The sequence below is a fragment of the Ranitomeya variabilis genome, chromosome 2, assembly GCF_051348905.1.
Source record: "Ranitomeya variabilis isolate aRanVar5 chromosome 2, aRanVar5.hap1, whole genome shotgun sequence".
Classification (NCBI taxonomy): Eukaryota; Metazoa; Chordata; class Amphibia; order Anura; family Dendrobatidae; genus Ranitomeya; species Ranitomeya variabilis.
The window spans coordinates 410,007,132-410,027,097 of record NC_135233.1 but is presented as its reverse complement, the minus strand read 5'-3'; the positions used below and the strand labels follow the sequence as shown (position 1 = coordinate 410,027,097).

Genomic DNA, 19,966 nt, shown 5'->3' with positions numbered 1-19,966 from the left:
TCTGCTGGATTTACTGTAATAGCAGCCTGTTGGTCTCTTGCTGTTGCTGCTGCGACTGGACCAGCAGGTCCTCCACCTTGTCTGGTCATGCTTGCTGGCTTGCGACAGACTTAACCCAGGACATGCAGCCCATCCTGTAGCAGTCTTGCGTCTCTGCTGGGAACGCTGCCCGCACGTCTAGCACCGATTGTAGGGATCTGTACTCACTCGGCTGCAGTTGAGGTAGGCACAGAAAGCTATATGTCCAAGGAAGTTTATACAAACAGCATAAACTACTCTGGTTAGGAAAAACAAATGAACACCCTTTTCTGGCACAAAATAGCAAACCGGAAAATAAACAGTCCATACAGTTGTGGCCAAAAGTATTGACACCCCTGCAATTCTGTCAGATAATACTCAGTTTCTTCCTGAAAATGATTGCAATAATTTAATTTGTCTTAAATGAAAAAACACAAAAGAGAATGAAGCAAAAAGCAAAACATTGATCATTTCATACAAAACTCCAAAAATGGGCCAGACAAAAGTATTGGCACCCGCAGCCTAATACTTGGTTGCACAACCTTTAGCCAAAATAACTGCGACCAACCGCTTCCGGTAACCATCAATGAGTTTCTTACAATGCTCTGCTGGAATTTTAGACCATTCTTCTTTGGCAAACTGCTCCAGGTCCCTGATATTTGAAGGGTGCCTTCTCCAAACTGCCATTTTTAGATCTCTCCACAGGTGTTCTATGGGATTCAGGTCTGGACTCATTGCTGGCCTCCTTAGAAGTCTCCAGTGCTGTCTCTCAAACCATTTTCTAGTGCTTTTTGAAGTGTGTTTTGGGTCATTGTCCTGCTGGAAGACCCATGACCTCTGAGGGATCCAGCTTTCTCACACTGGGCCCTACATTATGCTGCAAAATTTGTTGGCAGTCTTCAGACTTCATAATGCCATGCACACGGTCAAGCAGTCCAGTGCCAGAGGCAGCAAAGCAACCCCAAAACATCAGGGAACCTCCGCCATGTTTGACTGTAGGGACCGTGTTCTTTTCTTTGAATGCCTCTTTTTTTCTCCTGTAAACTCTATGGTGATGCCTTTGCCCAAAAAGCTCTACTTTTGTCTCATCTGACCAGAGAACATTCTTCCAAAACGTTTTAGGCTTTTTCAGGTAAGTTTTGGCAAACTCCAGCCTGGCTTTTTTATGTCTCAGGGTAAGAAGTGGGGTCTTCCTGTGTCTCCTACCATACAGTCCCTTTTCATTCAGACGCCGACAGATAGTGCGGGTTGACACTGTTGTACCCTCGGACTGCAGGGCAGCTTGAACTTGTTTGGATGTTAGTCGAGGTTCTTTATCCAACATCCGCACAATCTTCCGTTGAAATCTCTTGTCAATTTTTCTTTTCCGTCCACATCTAGGGAGGTTAGCCACAGTGCCATGGGCTTTAAACTTCTTGATGACACTGCGCACGGTAGACACAGGAACATTCAGGTCTTTGGAGATGGGCTTGTAGCCTTGAGATTGCTCATGCTTCCTCACAATTTGGTTTCCCAAGTCTTCAGACAGTTCTTTGGTCTTCTTTCTTTTCTCCATGCTCAATGTGGTGCACACAAGGACACAGGACAGAGGTTGAGTCAACTTTAATCCATGTAAACTGGCTGCAAGTGTGATTTAGTTACTGCCAACACCTGTTAGGTGCCACAGGTAAGTTACAGGTGCTGTTAATTACACAAATTAGAGAAGCATCACATGATTTTTCGAACAGTGCCAATACTTTTGTCCACATCCTTTTTTATGTTTGGTGTGGAATTATATCCAATTTGGCTTTAGGACAATTCTTTTTGTGTTTTTTCATTTAAGACAAATTAAATGAAGATAATACCAAATAATTTGTGTTTGCAATCATTTCAGAAAGAAACTGAGTATTATCTGACAGAATTGCAGGGGTGTCAATACTTTTGGCCACAACTGTATAGTACTCTGGGTCCGCCCGCACAGGTCAGTGTTTTTAGCACACACAATGGAGGTCTCCACACCTCCAGCCTCAGACACTGAATGAGGCAATGGACCTCCATTTTACTAACCAAACCACATCCCCGGTGTGGGGATATGTGAGCGGTCATTCCCACCTATCTCTGACCGCTCGTAAAACCCGGCTCTGGAGCGGCCCAAACAATTCTCTCAGCACTATTCGTGCTGGAGCATACTTTCGAGTTCACATCACTGCAGCTAATAGCCGCGATGACACACATCTCCCCTCAAGGACTTGTCCGGCGGCCATCTTACAATATATATCGCTTCTATACGATCCCTTCTATATGATCCCCATATAATCTGTTCTGTATGACCCCTGTATAATCTCTTCTATACGAACCATTCTACAGTTGTACTCAAATGTTTACATACCCCGGCAGAATTTTTGCTTTTTTGGCCTTTTTTCAGAGCATATGAATGATAATGCCAAAACTTTTTCTCCACTCGTGGATAGTGGTTGGGTGAAGCCATTTATTGTCAAACTACTGTGTTTTCTCTTTCTAACTCATAATGACAACCCAAAACATCGAAACGACCCTGATCAAAAGTTCATATTCCCCATTTCTTAATACCGTGTATTGCCCCCTCTAACATCAATGACCGCTTGATGTCTTTTGTGGTAGTTGTGGAGGAGGTTCTTTATTTTCTCAGATGGTAAAGCTGCCCACTCTTCTTGGCAAAAAGCCTCCAGTTCCTGTAAATTCCTGGGCTGTCTAGCATGAACTGCGCGCTTGAGATCTCCGCAGAGTGGCTCAATGATACTGAGGTCAGGAGACTGAGATGACCACTCCAGAACCTTCACTTTGTACTGCTGTAGTTAATGACAGGTTGACTTGGCTGTCTTCTGGCGACTCGACCATGCAGACCATTTTTCTTCAAGTGCCTCCTTATTGTGCATCTTGGAACAGCCACACCGCTAGTTTTCAGAGAGCCCAGTATTTCAGCTGATGTTATTTGTGGGTTTTTCTTTGCAACCCGAACAATTTTCCTGGCAGTTGTAGATGACAATTTTTTTGGTCTACCTGACTGTGGTTTTGTTTTTACAGAGCCCCTGATTTTCCATTTGTTAATCACAGTGTGAACGTTGCTGACTGGCATTATCAGTTCCTTGGATATGTTTTTGTATCCCTTTCCTGTTTTATACAGTTCAACTACCTTTTCCCGTAGATCTGTTGACAATTCTTTTGCTTTCCCCATGACTCATAATCCAGAAACATCAGTGGCTGGTTGAAAGATGCAGCAGTCTGTCTGGATCCCAAAAGCTCACTCAGCTTCTATGCACACACACTGATTACAAGCAAACAGGTCACAGGATGTTACCTTTAGTAGCCATTCACACCCATTTGTGTCAACTTCTGTGCATGTTATCAGGCCACAATCACCAGGGGATGTAAACTTTTGATCAAGGTCATTTGGATGTTTTGGGTTGTCATTATGATTTAAAAAGAGAAAACACAGTAGTGACAATAAATGGCTTCACCCAACCACTAACTATGAGTGGAGAAAAAGTTTTGGCGTTATCATTAATATTCTGTGAAAACAGGCCAAGAAAGCCAAAATTCTACCGGGGTATGTAAACTTTTGAGCACAACTCAATATAATCTCTTCTATACGATCCTATCTATATGTGCGCCTCGCGGCCTCTCTGTGCGCCCTGCCCCCGCTTTGCCTTGTTCCTCTCTGTGCGTCCTGCCCCCTCTCTGTGCACCGTACCCCCTCTTTGTACGCCTTGGTGCCTCTCTGTGCGTCCTGCCCCTGCTTTGTGCCTTGTGTCTCCTCTGTGTGCCGTGACCCCTCTTTTGGTGCAGCCCCATGCCCCCTCTCTGTGCGCCCTGCCCTCGCTCAGTGATCCCTGTATAATGTATGATCTCTTCTATACAATCCCTATATGATCTCTTCTATACGATCCCTTCTGTATGATTCCTATATGATCTCTTCTATACGATCCAGTTTTGACTTTTGTATATGATCTATCTTTATCTTTCAGGGTAAGCGGCCATCGTGTGTATTGAATCTTGAGAATAAAGAACATACAAGCCTGAAATCCAAGCAGGATCCGGTGATCTCCAGAGTCCGGCGGCGGCGGAGGAGAGCCATAAAGAGCGAACCTCTGGACCCAGAGTTTGACCCAGGTGAGATGCGCAGGCGAGTAGATCTCTGGCTGGAGACGTCAGATCTTGTAGCGTTGTACGGAGAATGGAAAGGAGCAGGAATGTTTTTAAAGGGATAATGAGCACAAGTGATGAATACTCGCCTCTTGCAGCACCGCTGTTCCCTGTGGGTGATGTCACATTGGCTGCAGTGGCCACATGACATAACAATTGGCAGCCACTGATTGGCTGCAGACTTCATCATTTTGTCACAGCAGATGTTGCAGAAGGTGAGTGTACACTGTATTTATTTTCTATGAGGCTTTGAATTGATTAATCTGGGTGAGTCCAGTAGTGGACAAGCACTTTAAATTTAGGTGACATCATAGCTCTTCACATAATCATGAGTGTCTCTGTTCTCTGACCGTAACCGAGATCCAGCGGGGCGGTCCCCGGATGCCTGCCTGGTAGGGGCGGTCCCCGCACGCCTGCCTGGGAGGGTCGGACCCCGCACGCCTGCCTGGGAGGGTCGGACCCCGCACGCCTGCCTGGGAGGGTCGGACCCCGCACGCCTGCCTGGGAGGGTCGGTTCCGCACGCCTGCCTGGGAGGGTCGGTCCCCGCACGCCTGCCTGGGAGGGTCGGTCCCCGCACGCCCTGCCTGGCAGGGGCGGTCCCCGCACGCCCTGCCTGGGAGGGGCGGTCCCCGCACGCCCTGCCTGGGAGGGGCGGTCCCCGCACGCCCTGCCTGGGAGGGGCGGTCCCCGCACGCCCTGCCTGGGAGGGGCGGTCCCCGCACGCCCTGCCTGGGAGGGGCGGTCCCCGCACGCCCTGCCTGGGAGGGGCGGTCCCCGCACGCCCTGCCTGGGAGGGGCGGTCCCCGCACGCCTGTATTTGCACTGCTGTCCTGGCTGAGACCACTCACTGGGACACTTTTTTTTTTTCCTTTGATTAATCTGATTTAATTTTTTGATGGGGTGAAAAAAATTTATTTGTCTTAGGTTTATAATTGCTCCATCAGGATCCGATTCTGTGCGCTGTGCATTGCGCCTCTGCTCCATGTGTCATTTTTCCTGCTCATTGCTTCCCGCCCCATGCCCCTCTCCTCTCTGTGCCCCGTATTTGCCCTCTCTCTGTGCCCCCTCTGTCCCCCTTCTCTCTTGTGCCCCCTCTCTTTGCTCCCTCTCTGTGCCCCCTAGCAATTCTCGCTCTCTGCTCGCTCTGTGCCCCTTTCCTCTCTGTGCCCCTCTCCTCTCCCCTCTCTGTGCCCCCTCTCTGTGCTCTCTCTGCTTACTCTCTGTGCCCCTCTCCTCTCTGTGCCCCTCTCCTCTCTGTGCCCCTCCTCTCTGTGCTCCTTCTCTTTGCCCCCTCTCTGTGCCCCCTAGCTTTGCTCCCTCTGTGCTCTCTCTCTGTGCCCCTCTCCTCTCTGTGCCCCTCTCCTCTCTGTGCCCCCTATCTTTGATCTCTCTCTGCTCACTCTCTGTGCACTCTATCTTTGCTCTCTCTCTGTGCTCGCTCTCTGTGCCCCTTTCCTCTCTGTGCCCTCTATCTTTGCTCTCTCTCTGTGCCCCTCTCCTCTCTGTGCCCCTCTCCTTTCTGTGCCCCCTATCTTTGCTCCCTCTCTGTGCCCCCTGGCAGTGCCTCTGATCATGCCCCGACCCTGGGCTTGCTGTATGTGGCAGGAAAGCTCTGGGTGTAGACGTCTGTAGCGGCCATAGCTCCTGTCTACGTCTCGGCCTCGGGGCAGTGGGGGGTGCTGGGGGTTGGGGCTGTAAGACAAGGCTGCTAATCTTATCCTGGCGATATCTGGTGGTATGAGGCGATGCTGCAGATAGATGCGTCCTTTATTTTCAGCTGCCCCCGAAGGCAGTGCGCAATGTTGTCAGCGCCATTGGTGGTGTCAGGGGTTGTCAGGGCCTCATTCTAGACTAGTTCCTCTCATGGCCATTAGCCATCCGTTGTCTTTATCGAGTGTTGTTACTGGTGGCTAATGGGGTTCTTAGTATCTGAATTCCGACATATGTTGTTCCCCTTATACTTATCACTGCAGCAAAAGAAAAACGTCGATCAGCAGGATCTCAACGGAGCGCAGCGCGGCTTCGGCAGGAGGAGTAGTCCTGCACACTACGTATTGGGGAAGAATGGCCAATTACAGGGACAGCTTAGATCTACCGGCTCTGATGTTAGGAACCCTATCTCCTTCCATTGGGGTGGATGCGTCCTGTATTTCCAGGACCCTCGGTTTTCCAGATGATGGCAGATTGTGAGTTGATGGGAGGATATTACACAACAGGCGGCAGTCGTGGCTGATACTGACTCCATTTAGACTTCCCGACTGAGGGGCTGCTAATGTTCACAGCTCTCCCTCAGTCAGTGTCTGCTCATGATACGGAGGTATTCACATGAGCTCCAGTCAGCACAGGATGCTGGGAGTTGTAGGTCAGTATGCAATGAATCTACCCATTGGAGTAAGTGATCAGAATCCACATCTAAAATTGTAAACTACATCTGTAAAATCTAAGAGTATGATTGCTGGATGGCTCCTGGGGATTTCAACATTGGAGTTCCTCACAGCTCCTGCTACACAATTACTAAATGGCTTGTGTGCGTGGGCAGATCCTGGGTCTTCCTCTGCATGGGCAGGTCCTGGGTCTTCCTCTGTGTGGGCAGATCCTGAGTCTTCCTCTGCATGGGCAGATCCTGGGTCTTCCTCTGCGTGGACAGATCCTGGGTCTTCCTCTGCGTGGGCAGATCCTGGGTCTCCCTCTGCGTGGGCAGATCCTGGGTCTTCCTCTGCGTGGGCAGATCCTGGGTCTTCCTCTGTGTGGGCAGATCCTGGGTCTTCCTCTGCGTGGGCAGATCCTGGGTCTTCCTCTGCGTGGGCAGATCCTGGGTCTTTTCGTGGGCAGATCCTGGGTCTTCCTCTGCATGGGCAGATCCTGGGTCTTTCTTGGCGTGGGCAGATCCTGGGTCTTTCTCGGCGTGGGCAGATCCTGGGCCTTTCTCGACATGGGCAGATCCTATGTCTTTCTCTTTGTGGGCAGATCCTTTCTGTGCGTGGGCATGTCACAATAATGTGAATATGCCATGTTTGAGTATCTACCTAAAAGTTCCATGGCTTTGCAGACACACGCTGTGGGCCTTTCCGACCCCCTTCTTCTCCCTCTGCCTGTGTGTGAAATCCTATAGTTCTTCCCCCCCCCTCAAGAATTTATATGTCTTTACGCTGCACAGTCAGACTCTGTGAAAATCCCTCATTCCCCCTCCCACCTGGTACTGGTTAAAACTGGTATAGAAGGCTTGAGCTTCTATTGTTCTTTGAAGGTTATATATATTGGCACCAATCAGGGCTAGAGATATAAGGATTATATATTCCGGATGTCCATCAAGGGATATTTAACTCCCTGAAATCGCTAGAAGCTAAACCCAACGAGTGCGAAGAGCGGGTTTCTCCGTAAGCGGGTCATGTAATTACACCGTGTTTACACTTAAAAGAATCGCCCCGACGTGGTGCACTTCATGATCATTGTATCTTTCGTATACGAGATTCATACAGCGAGCTAGGCATAAAAATAGTTATCATAACTCTAAGTAAAGGGGAGGTTTCAGCCTCTAAGTGAGGTCACCACGGGGAGTGCTTGGGTTTTCAGCTAGGAATTGAGTGAGTGAAGCAGCAGTCTTCACGTGTCTTTGTCTGGGGTCTAGCTGCTATACAGGGGTGATGCATCTGGATATATGCTCGGCCTTCCCCCACAGCACACGGTCAGCCATCAGATGATATGACATAACGAAATGTAAGTGTTTTTCAACCTTAATCCCATTTTATTTGTAATTGTATTGTACATATGATATTTGTCTTCTTTATAATATCTTTTTATACCTCTGTAAATACCGCCTAACTGTTTTTGGAGTAAAATATAAAATTACTAGCTTGTCTCTCCTTGCTTTATAATGTACTGTCACGTCCTCTGAAGTGAATTGCGCTACTAATCTGGGTTGGCTCCGGACCCGTTAATAAATAAGAAATAGTAGCTGGTGGCAGCAAAATTTGTCCTGTGCAATTGGGAGGCTTTGTAGCGACCGGCGGCGTTGATAATTATTGTTCCCGTCTGAGTGGGAGTAGTTATATCGCCCTCGCTGCAGCGTGCCCGATAGCCAGTACATGGAAGGCAGCCTTTCTGGCAACTAGTTACCCTAGGTGCAGTACCCTGACTGACCTGAGGGAAAGGGGGGCGCCAGAGAGCGGCAAGTTCCAAACCGGAACTGGGAAGTGAGATATAGATAAATCCCCTTCAGAAAGAACCAGGGGCAACCAAACAACCCCCGGTTCATGACAAATTGGTGTGAGTGGTGGGGATGATAAAGGTATCCTCCCCATGAACCGTGACAGGGCAGATCTTGGGTCTTTCTCTGCGTGGGCAGATCCTGGGTCTTTCTCTGCATTGGCAGATCCTGGGTCTTTCTCTGCGTGGGCAGATTCTGGGTCCTCCTCCTGAGTGGGCACATTCCGAATGACTGCACTTCCAGGGTCTCCCTGGACACCAACACCTCCCTAGTTCTCCCTGGCTCTGGGCGCCGACACGTCACTCTGCGTCTCCATGGCCCTGTGGCAGACATCTCCCTGAATCTCCTTGTGAGCTCGCACCTCCTATTTTCTCCCTGGCTCTGGGAGCCGGCACCTCCTTTGGTCTCCCTGGCTTTCTAGGAGCCGGCACCTCCTTTGGTCTCCCTGGCTTTCTGGGAGCCGGCACCTCCCTGGCTTTCTGGGAGCCGGCACCTCCCTGGCTTTCTGGGAGCCGGCACCTCCCTGCCTTTCTGGGAGCCGGCACCTCCCTGCTTTCTGGGAGCCGACACCTCCCTGGCTTTCTGGGAGCCGGAACCTCCCTAGGGGTCTCCCTGGCTTTCTCGGAGCCGGAACCTCCCTGGCTTTCTGGGAACCGGAACCTCCCCGGTGGGTCTCCCTGGCTCTGGGAGCCGGAACCTCCCAGGTGGGTCTCACTGGCGGAACCTCCCTGGTAGGTCTCCCTGGCTTTGGGAGCTGGAACCTCCCTGGTGGGTCTCCCTGGCTCTGGCAGCCGGCACCTCCCTGGTGGGTCTCACTGGCGGAACCTTCCTGGTGAGTCTCCCTGGCTCTGGGAGTCGGCACCTCCCTGGTAGGGTCTCCCTGGCTTTCTGGGAGTCGGCACCTCCCTGGGTCTCCCTGGCTTTCTGGGAGCCGGCACCTCCCTGGGTCTCCCTGGCTTTCTGGGAGCCGGCACCTCCCTGGGTCTCCCTAGCTTTCTGGGAGCCGGCACCTCCCTGGGTCTCCCTGGCTTTCTGGAAGCTGTCACCTCCCTGGGTCTCCCTGGCTTTCTGGGAGCAGTCACCTCCCTTGGTCTCCCTGGCTTTCTGGGAGCCGGCACCTCCCTGGGTCTCTCTGGCTTTCTGGGAGCCAGCACCTCCCTGGGTTTCTCTGGCTTTCTGGGAGCCGGAATCTCCCTGGCTTTCTGAGAGCCGGAACCTCCCTGGTGAGTCTCCCTGGTTCTGGGAGTAGGAACCTCCCTGGTGGGTCTCCGTGGCAGAACCTCCCTGGTGGGTCTCCCTGGCTCTGGCAGCTGGCACCTCCCTGTGTCTCCCTGGCCCTTAGTTCTGGAACATCCCTGGATCTCCCTGGACACTGCACCTGCCTCAACGCCAGTGCTGGTACCTAGCTGGGTCTTCCTGGCTCTGGGAGTCGGCACCTCCCTGGTTCTCACTGGCTCCAGACGTTAGCACCTCCCTGTGTCTTCCTGGCCATCGCCACCTCCCTTGGTCTTCCGCGATGCTGCCACCTCCCTGGGTCTTCCTGGCTGCCTCCACCTCCCTAGATCTCCCTCGCTCTGGGTTTCCCTGGCCCTGGACGCTGGTAATTAACACTGCGTCTCCATGTCCCTGTATGTTGGCTTCTCCCTGGGCGCCAGCACCTCCCTTGGTCTTCCTGGGTGCCGGCACCTCCTAGTTCTCCCTGGGTCTTCCTGGGCGCCTCCACCTCCCTGGGTCTTCCTGGGCGCCTCCAGCTTGCTGGGTCTTCCTGGGTGCCTCCACCTCCCTGGGTCTCCCTTGGCGCCGCCACCTCCCTGGGTCTCCCTGGCTCTGCCGGCACCATCCTGGGTCGTCCTGGGTGCTGGTTCCTCCTGTGTGTCAGCACCTCCTGGGTCTCCCTGGTCGCTGGCACCTCTGTGGGCCTTCCTAGGCGCCGGCACTATCCTTTGTCTCCCTGGGCGCCGGTTCCTCCTGTGTGTCAGCACCATCCTGAGTCTTCCTGGGTGCTGGTTTCTCCTGTGTGGCAGTACCTCCCTGGGTCTCCCTGGTCACTGGCACCTCTCTGGTCTTCCTAGGCACCGGCACCATTCTGGGTCTCCTTGGGCACTGGTTCCTCCTCTGTGTCAGCACCTTCTGGGACTCCCTGGGAGCTGGCACCTCCCTGGGGCTTCCTAGGTGCCAGCACCTACCTAGTTCTCCCTAAATTGGGCGCCTCCACCTCCCTGGGTCTTCCTGGGTGCCTCCACCTCCCTGGGTCTTCGGGCGCCTCCACCTCCCTGGGTCTTCCTGGGCTCCTCCACATCCCTGGGTCTTCCTGGGCTCCTCCACCTCCCTGGCTCTCCCTGGTGTGCTGGCACCTCTCTGGGTCTTCCTGGGTGCTGTTTCCTCCTGTGTGTCAGCACCTCCTGGGTCTATTTGGTCGCTGGCACATCTATGGGTCTTCCTAGGTGCCGGCACCATCCTGGGTCTTCCTGGGCGCCTGTTCCTTCTGTTTGTCAGCACCTCCTGGGTCTCCTTGGGTGCCGTTTCCTCCTGTTTGTCAGCACCTTCTGCGACTCCCTGGGCACTGGCACCTCTCTGGGTCTTCCTAGGTGCCGGCACCATGCTGGGTCTCCCTGGGCGCTGATTCCTCTTTTGTGTCAGCACCTCCTGGGTCTCCCTGGGCGCTGATTCCTCTTATGTGTCAGCACCACCTGGGTCTTCCTGGGCTCCTCCACCTCCCTGGGTCTTCCTGGGCTCCTCCACCTCCCTGGCTCTCCCTGGCGCTGGCACCTCTATGGGTCTTCCTAGGTGTTGGCATCATCCTGGGTCTTCCTGGGTGCCGTTTCCTCCTGTGTGTCAGCACCTTCTGCAACTCCCTGGGCGCTGGCACCTCTCTGGGTCTTCTTAGGTGCCGGCACCATGCTGGGTCTCCCTGGGCGCTGATTCCTCTTGTGTGTCAGCACCTCCTGGGTCTTCCTGGGCGCTGGCTCCTCCTGTGTGTCTAGTAATGTTTCTTGTCTGAAGTCTGTGCAGTATGGCAGCTGGTGATTACTGGCATAAGTCTCGGCTTTATCTGGGGGTATTACACCGCTGTGGCCCCTGTGAATCAGATACCACAGCCTTTCCAGAAATTCTGCACAGACTTGTCATTTACTTAAAAATAAAAACAAAAAAGAAAATGGCTTGTGCCCCCACCCATGTTATTCTGGCCTGCTACCAGTAGAATTTGCCTTTACCTGTACAGGCCAGTGGGCATTTTTGGTCTCTGGCTGTGATGGCATTAGACCCTGGTTTGCTGGCCTCTTCCTCTGCTGCCCGTTAAATTGAGCTTTGTTCCTTTCTTGCTTTCCTCTCATTGTGCTCTCCCTTCCCGACAGCCACGCCAGAGAGAAAACCCAAAAACCGCTTCAAAGACTTCATCCCAGTCGTGTTAAAGAGCCGAACCCGCAGTCAGACAGGTAACGATGCAGCAGTGGGGGATGGGCCCTGCCCTTCTTATCGGCTGTTCCAGTGTTCTCGGCCGAAACAGTTAATGCAGCGCGATCACGCAATCATCCGCAGCATACGACACTTTTGTCTACGTAAAATCGGAGACTTTTTATTTTCTCCACCTTCTTGGCAGTTGAGTAGGGGCTACTGTTAAGTCTAATCCCACCGTGCAGCTTAACGCCGTCAAGTTTTCATTCCTTGATGTTCAAAATATAAAGTCCCTGGTAATTACCTAAATCTGTTCAGCCGCTGTGGAATGGGTGTGATCCAGGGTCGCTGTGGGATGGGTGTGATCCAGGGTCACTGTGTTGATGGGTGTGATCCAGGGTCACTGTGGGATGTGTGTGATCCAGGGTCACTGTGGGATGTGTGTGATCCAGGGTCACTGTGTGATGGGTGTGATCCAGGGTAGCTGTGTGATGGGTGTGATCCAGGGTAGCTGTGTGATGGGTGTGATCCAGGGTCGCTGTGAGATGGGTGTGATCCAGGGTCGCTGTGGGATGGGTGTGATCCAGGGTCGCTGTGTGATGGGTGTGATCCAGGGTCGCTGTGTGATTGGTGTGATCCAGGTTCGCTGTGGAATGGGTGTGATCCAGGGTCGCTGTGGGATGGGTGTGATCCAGGGTCGCTGTGTGATGGGTGTGATCCAGGGTCACTGTGGGATGGGTGTGATCCAGGGTCACTGTGGAATGTGATGGGTGTGATCCAGGGTCGCTGTGGGATGGGTGTGATCCAGGGTCGCTGTGGGATGGGTGTGATCCAAGGTCGCTGTGTGATGGGTGTGATCCAGAGACGCTGTGTGATGGGTGTGATCCAGGGTCGGTGTGGGATGGGTGTGACCCAGGGTTGCTGTGTGATGGTTGTGAGATGGGTGCATTTAAAGGGGTTTTTCAAAGACAAAACATAAAAGCTCACCTTACTGCACATGTAACTCTACGCGGCTCCAGTGCGGATGCCCGGAGTGATGACGTGCTGTACCTGCTCGTGAGTGTAGCAGTCCTGTGCGGCAGGTCATCAGCGCGGTAGCGGCGGGCACTCGTGAGGTGAGCGCAGCCTGCTTTTTCTTTTTCCTTTTTGTCATTCTGCTTCTCAGACTCCTATTGGGTAAATCCATCCTTGGCTTCTGTTACCACAGTCTGGGAATGGGCCACAATCCCCTGTGGGCTGTAATGGCGGCCGCAGGTTATCGGGCGACTTCCCTGAGATTGGTAGCAGCAGAGACGCATCTTCTGATGCAGATGTGTATTGTCCTTCTAGTTGTTGCAGTTTGTGGCTGTATTGGTGCCGACCTGCATGGCATCACCCGTTTACTTCTGTTTTCTGCAGGATCTTACGGATTCTCGGACACTGGACCCCCAGTAGACGATGTCCGGACTGAGGAAGAGGAGGACAAAGCGTCCATTCCCTATAAGAGAAGGAAGCTACGGAAAAACTGCAAACCAGGCCGGCCTCGCAAGTACACAGCCATCAAAGAGGAGCCCGAGCCCGAGCTCATCACCCCGGTAATACAGGACTCCTGGCAACTGTCCAGCAGGGGTCTAGACACTGTCACAGAGACCCTCCAAGAGCAGGACGACAATGGTGAAGAGGATGGTTTATTACACCAGAGAAAGAGACGGAGACAGAAGAACCGGAAATACCAGAACGGGGAGTATCTGACTGAAAAAGAAGAGGAGGAAGTGTCTCAGTACTGTTGTCGGAGGAGGGCACGGACAGGTGGGTCCAAGGGCGGCTCACCCTAAAGCTGCCAATACACATCAGTCATCAATCTGCTGATCGTTCTCATCTGCTAAACGTGGTCTGCACAAGGAGGGCTCTGGGGACGGCTGGATACGGGAGAGGTCTGCAGACGGGAGGGCTGTGCGGACAGGAGGATACGGGAGAGGTGTGCGGACAGTAGGAGACTGGAGGGCTGTGTGGATGGGAGTTTTCTGCGGATGGGAGGAGGCAGGAGTGGTCTGCAGACGGGAGGATGTAACAAAACCCGGCACTCAACTTAAGTATGGATGCTGTAAGGTTTATTGTGTAGTATTAACAATAAAACGTTTCGGTCCTGTGGACCTTCCTCAGTTACTATTTGTGAGATGAGTAGGGAGTAAGTATCTTTTGCCAATAGAGCCCTATTGGTACAACTTAATATCCAGTAAGTTCCTGATTTCAGCTTTAAGGCTGTGTTGTCTCCGGGTGCAGACGCGGTGTCCACCGCTAGTCCCAAAACATCTACCGGCATTTGGGACTAGCGGTGGACACCGCGTCTGCACCCGGAGACAACACAGCCTTAAAGCTGAAATCAGGAACTTACTGGATATTAAGTTGTACCAATAGGGCTCTATTGGCAAAAGATACTTACTCCCTACTCATCTCACAAATAGTAACTGAGGAAGGTCCACAGGACCGAAACGTTTTATTGTTAATACTACACAATAAACCTTAAAGCATCCATACTTAAGTTGAGTTCTGGGTTTTGTTACATTTACTATAAGGTGTGGGAGCCTACCCGTGCACCTACGACAGTAGTGCTCACGTCTAGTTCACTGCAGACGGGAGGAGGCGGGAGAGGTCTGCGGACGGGAGGACTGTGCGGACAGGAGGATACTGGAGAGGTGTGCGGACGGGAGGAGGCGGGAGTGGTTTTCTACGGACAGCAGTAGACAGGAGGGCTCTGCGTACGGTAGGGCTCATCAAATGTGATGATACAACAGGGCTCTGCGGACGAGAGGGTTCTCTCTAGTTCATCAGATATCACCCTTAGCTGTCTTACTATCTATGACTATTCTGTCATCTTTTTATTGTAGTGCAGTATCATTCTGCGTTTTTTCTTCAAGCTGTTTGTTGGCGTTTCTAATTCACTCTTTGGTTGCGTTCTGTGTCTGTTCTTCTGCCTCTTCAGTGATGTTCTGTGTCTGTTCTTCTCGCTCCTTGTTGACGTTCTGTGTCTGTTCTTCTCGCTGTTTGGTTATGTTCTGTGTCTGTTCTTCTGCCTCTTCAGTGATGTTCTGTGTCTTATCTTCTCGCTCCTTGTTGACTTTCTGTGTCTGTTCTTCTCGCTGTTTGGTTATGTTCTGTGTCTGTTCTTCTGCCTCTTCAGTGATATTCTGTGCCTGTTCTCGCTCCTCGTTGATGTTCTGTGTCTGTTCTTCTTCCTCTTCAGTGATGTTCTGTGTCTGTTCTCGCTCCTCGTTGACATTCTGTGTCTGTTCTTCTCACTCTTCGGTGGCGTTCTGTGACTGTTCTTCTTGCTCCTCGTTGATGTTCTGTGTCTGTTCTCGCTCTTCGGTGATGTTCTGTGTCTGTTCTCGCTCTTCAATGACGTTCTGTGTCTATTCTTCTTGCTGTTCAGTGACGTTATGTGTCTGTTCTTTTCGCTCTTCAGTGACGTTCTGTGTCTGCTCTTCTTGCTCTTCAGTGATGTTCTGTGTCTGTTCTTTTCGTTCTTCAGTGGCGGTCTGTGTCTGTTCTTCTCGCTCCTCGTTGACATTCTGTGTCTGTTCTTCTCGCTCTTCAGTGACGTTCTGTGTCTGTTCTTCTCGCTCTTCAGTGACGTTCTGTGTCTGTTCTTCTCGCTCCTCGTTGACGTTCTGGGTCTGTTCTTCTCGCTCTTCAATGACGTTCTGTGTTTGTTCTTCTCGCTCTTTGGTGACGTTCTGTGGCTGTTCTTCTCGCTCTTCAATGACATTCTGTGTCTGTTCTTCTCGCTCTTCAATGATGTTCTGTGTCTATTCTCGCTCTTCAGTGATGTTCTGTGTCTGTTCTTTTCCTTCTTCAGTGGCATTCTGTGTCTGTTCTTCTCGCTCTTCAGTGACATTCTGTGTCTGTTCTTCTGGCTCTTCAGTGATGTTATGTGTCTGTTCTTTTCGTTCTTCAGTGCCGTTCTGTGTCTGTTCTTCTCGCTCCTCGTTGACATTCTGTGTCTATTCTTCTCGCTCTTCAGTGACGTTCTCTGTTCTTTTCGCTCTTCAATGACATTCTGTGTCTGTTCTTCTCGCTCTTCAATGACGTTCTTGTCTATTCTTCTCGGTCTTCAGTGACGTTCTGTGTCTGTTCTTTTCGCTCCTCGTTAACGTTCTGTGTCTGTTCTTCTTGCTCTTCGGTCACGTTCTGTGTCTGTTCTTCTCGCTCCACATTGATGTTCTGGGTCTGTTCTTCTCGCGCTTCAGTGACGTTCTGTGTCTGTTCTTCTCGTTCCTCGTTGACCTTCTGTGTCTGTTCTTCTCGCTCTTCAGTGACTTTGTGTCTGTTTTTTTGCTCTTCGTTGACGTTCTGTCTGTTCCTGCTCTTCGTTAACATTCTGTGTCTGTTCTTCTCGCTCTTCAGTGACGTTCTGTGTGTTCTTCTCGCTTTTGAGTGGCGTTCTGTGTCTGTTCTTCTCGCTCCTCTTTGACGTTCTGTGTGTTTTTCTCGCTCTTCAGTGGCGTTCTGTGTCTGTTCTTCTCGCTCCTTGTTGACGTTCTGTGTCTGTTCTTCTCGCTCCTCGTTGACGTTCTGTGTCTGTTCTTCTTGCTCTTCAGTGACGTTCTGTGTCTGTTCTTGCTCTTTAGTGACGTTCTGTGTCTGTTCTTCTCGCTCCTCGTTGACGTTCTGGGTCTGTTCTTCTCGCGCTTCAGTGACTTTCTGTGTCTGTTCTTCTCACTCTTCAGTGACTTTCTGTGTCTGTTTCTTTTGCTCTTCGTTGACCTTCTGTGTGTTCTTGCTCTTCGCTGATGTTCTGTGTCTGTTCTTCTCGCTCTTCAATGACATTCTGTGTCTGTTCTTCTCGCTCCTCGTTGACGTTCTGTGTCTGTTCTCCTTGCTCTTAAGTGACGTTCTGTGTCTGTTCTCACTCCTCGTTGACGTTCTGGGTCTGTTCTTCTCGCGCTTCAGTGACGTTCTCTGTGTTCTTCTCGCTCCTCGTTGATGTTCTGGGTCTGTTCTTCTCGCTCTTCAATGACGTTCTGTGTCTGTTCTTCTCGCTCTTCAGTGATGTTCTGTGTCTGTTCTTTTCCTTCTTGAGTGATGTTCTGTGTCTGTTCTTCCCGCTCTTCAGCGATGTCCTGTGTCTGTTCTTTTCGTTCTTTAGTGGCATTCTGTGTCTATTCTTCCCGCTCCTCGTTGACGTTCTGTGTCTGTTCTTCCCGCTCCTCGTTGACGTTCTGTGTCTGTTCTTCTCGCTCTTCAGTGACATGCTGTGTCTGTTCTTCTTGCTCCTCGTTGACGTTCTGTGTCTATTCTTCTCGCTCTTCAATGACATTCTGGGTCTGTTCTTTTTTCTCTTCAATGACGTTCTGTGTTTGTTCTTCTCGCTCTACGGTGACGTTCTGTATCTGTTCTTCTCGCTCTTCAATGACATTCTGTGTCTGTTCTTCTCGCTCTTCAATGACGTTCTGTGTCTATTCTTCTCGCTCTTCAGTGACGTTCTGTGTCTGTTCTTTTCGCTCTTCAGTGATGTTCTGTGTGTTCTTCTCGCTCTTCAGTGGCATTCTGTGTCTGTTCTTCTCGCTCTTCGTTGGCGTTCTGTGTCTGTTCTTCTGCTCTTCTGTGACGTTCTGTGTCTGTTCCTCGCTCTTTGTTGACGTTCTGTGTATGTTCTTCTCACTCTTCTTTGACGTTCTGTATCTGTTCTCGCTTTTCGGTGTTATTCTGCATCTGTTCTTTTAGCTCTTCTGACGTTCCGCATCCTTTCTTCTTGCGGACGTTCTTGTTGACGTTCCACTTCTGTTTTATTTGCTGTTGGGTGATGTTCCTCATCCTTTCTTCTTGGTATTCGGTGATGTTCCACGTCTGTTCTTCTCACTGTTTGGTAACCTTCCGAGCCTGTCCTTCTCTGTTCGGTGATGGTTCGCGTCCTTTCTTCATGCTGTTTGGTGACGTTTTGTGTTCATTCTTCTCGCTTTTATATGACCCTCCTTGTCCGTTCTTCTCACCATTTGAACAGATAAGCAAGTTGAAGATGAAATGATCTCTAAAAGGCATAAAGTTAAGGATCATACATCATCTTACATTTTAAAAATTACACAAAGGTAAATGGACTGATGCTAAATTTTGACCACCCCTGGAAATTTGTGTGTTCAGATAACTTTGATCAAGGTTTCAGACCTTAATTAGCCTGCTAGGGTTATTGCTAATAATAATAATAATAATTTTATTTCTATAGCGCCAACATATTCCGCAGCACTGTACATTTTAGGGAGGACTTGGACTTCATTTGTATTTTAGGCCCCTCAAAAATATATTTTCATCATTTACACTTTAAAATAATACAAAAAGGTAAATGAGCCGATGCAGAAGTTTGGACACCCTGCATGGTTAGTACCTAGTAGAACCCCCCTTTTGAAAGTATCGCAGCTTGTAAACACTTTGTAGCCAGGCAAGAGTCTTTCAATTCTTATTTTGAGGGATTTTCATCCATTCTTCCTTGGAGAATTCCTCCAGTCCTGTGAGATTCCTGGGGTGTCTTGTATCCTCTATTTTGAGGTCTCGCCACAGATTTTCAATGATGTTAAGATCAGGGGATTGTGAGAGCCGTTATAAAACCTTCAGCTTGTGCCTTTTGAGGTTTACTTCTGATGACTCTTCCATGAAGGCCATATTTGTTCAGGTTCAGGTGTCTCTGAACAGTAGAACTACTCCAGAGTCTGCTAAATCTGACTGAAGGTCTTTTGCAGTCAAGCAGGGGTTCTGATTTGCCCCTCTAGCAATCCTACCAGCAGCTCTCACTGATACTTTTGCTTGGTCTTCCAGACCTTATCTTGACCTCCACTGTTCCTGGAAATTGCCATTTCGTAACTACATTTTGAACTTAGGAAAGGGCAACTTGAAAACGTTTTGCTCTCTTATAGCCTTCTCCTGCTTTGTTGGCCGCCACTATTTTCAGAGTGCCAGGCAGCTGCTTAGGCTACTTTCACATTTCCGTCGGTAGTCAGCCGTCACAAAGCGTCGGCGCGACTTACCGACTGACGTTTGTGAAATAGTGTATATCGTGAGCAGCGGACGCAGTTTTTCAACGGGTCCGCTGTCCAGTCTAAAGTCCCGGGGAGGAAAGAGAGAGAGAGAGAGGTTTCCTGCCGGGCATGCACAGTCGGAAACACAGGACACAACGTACAGAAAAACATTCCCTTGAACGTTTTTTTTGCAAAAAACGGGCCGTCACATTTTATAGGATCCAGTGCACGGCGGACAAAACGTGAGTCCATACGTCGCTAATACAAGTCTATGGGAAAATGCAGGATTCTGCATTTTAAAAAATCGACGTATTGCGACGGTAGCAGAAAGACGGAAATGTGAAAGTAGCCTTAGAAGAACCATGGCTGCTGGTTTTTGGCACAAGGTTTGAGGAGGCTATGTTTTATAAAGCTGGGAAATTTTTAATCACCTGGCCTTTCCTAACGATGATAGTGAACAAGCCATAACCTCAACAGGCTAATTAAGGCCTGAAACCATGGTCAAAGTTATTTCAGCACACAAATCTCCAAGGGTGCCTAAACTTGTGCATAGGCCCATTTTCCTTTTCGTAATTTTCAAAATGTAAAAAAATGAAAGTATATGGTATTTATTTATTTTTGCGTAAAATACAAAGGAAATGTCATCTGTAACTTTAGGCCTTTTAGATCATTTAATCTTCAATTTGCTTACCTGTTCACTATAACAGTGATTTTGACCAGGGGCGCCCAAACTTCTACATGCCACTGTATATTGACTCTAAATTGATGAAACTGGGGCACAGGAGGTGACGAGTCATTCACCATGTGAGGGGAACTTTCTTAGGAAACATTTTCTTTTTTTCTTGTCTTCCTTTTTCCCGTTTTGCTCATACTGCTCTCTTCACGATTTTAGATTTCCGGAAGAGAAAAATCTCAACAGACGAAGCGGGTGAGATCCTGCGGAGTAACCAGAGACTGAGCAATCCCAGAAACTTCAGCCTTGAGGATTCGCCCTTACAGATTCTGGAAAAACCCTCTGGAAAACGCAAGTGCAAGACAAAACATCTCGGGGGTGGCAGAGATGAAGAGGCCAAGGTAGGAGAGCGCATCGCGGGTGCTCAACAGTATAGACGGCGGCCTTAAATATGGCCTCTGATGTGCAGTAGTGCTGTGTCCGGTCTCCGGGACACGTTATTATTTTTCATCGTCCATCTT

The 19,966-nt window shown here is 50.3% G+C and overlaps 1 protein-coding gene across 2 annotated transcripts in view; it reads left to right on the top strand.

The window, feature by feature from the left end:
- The window catches only part of BCORL1 (BCL6 corepressor like 1), a 118,005-nt gene that overhangs the window by 77,747 nt on the left and 20,292 nt on the right, over nucleotides 1-19,966 (top strand). For both annotated transcript variants that reach the window (XM_077286529.1, XM_077286531.1), the window contains exons 5-8: nucleotides 4,002-4,146; nucleotides 11,744-11,824; nucleotides 13,182-13,571; nucleotides 19,665-19,846. In XM_077286529.1, coding sequence (XP_077142644.1) covers nucleotides 4,002-4,146; nucleotides 11,744-11,824; nucleotides 13,182-13,571; nucleotides 19,665-19,846 — 798 coding nt within the window. The remainder of the gene's footprint in view (nucleotides 1-4,001; nucleotides 4,147-11,743; nucleotides 11,825-13,181; nucleotides 13,572-19,664; nucleotides 19,847-19,966) is intronic.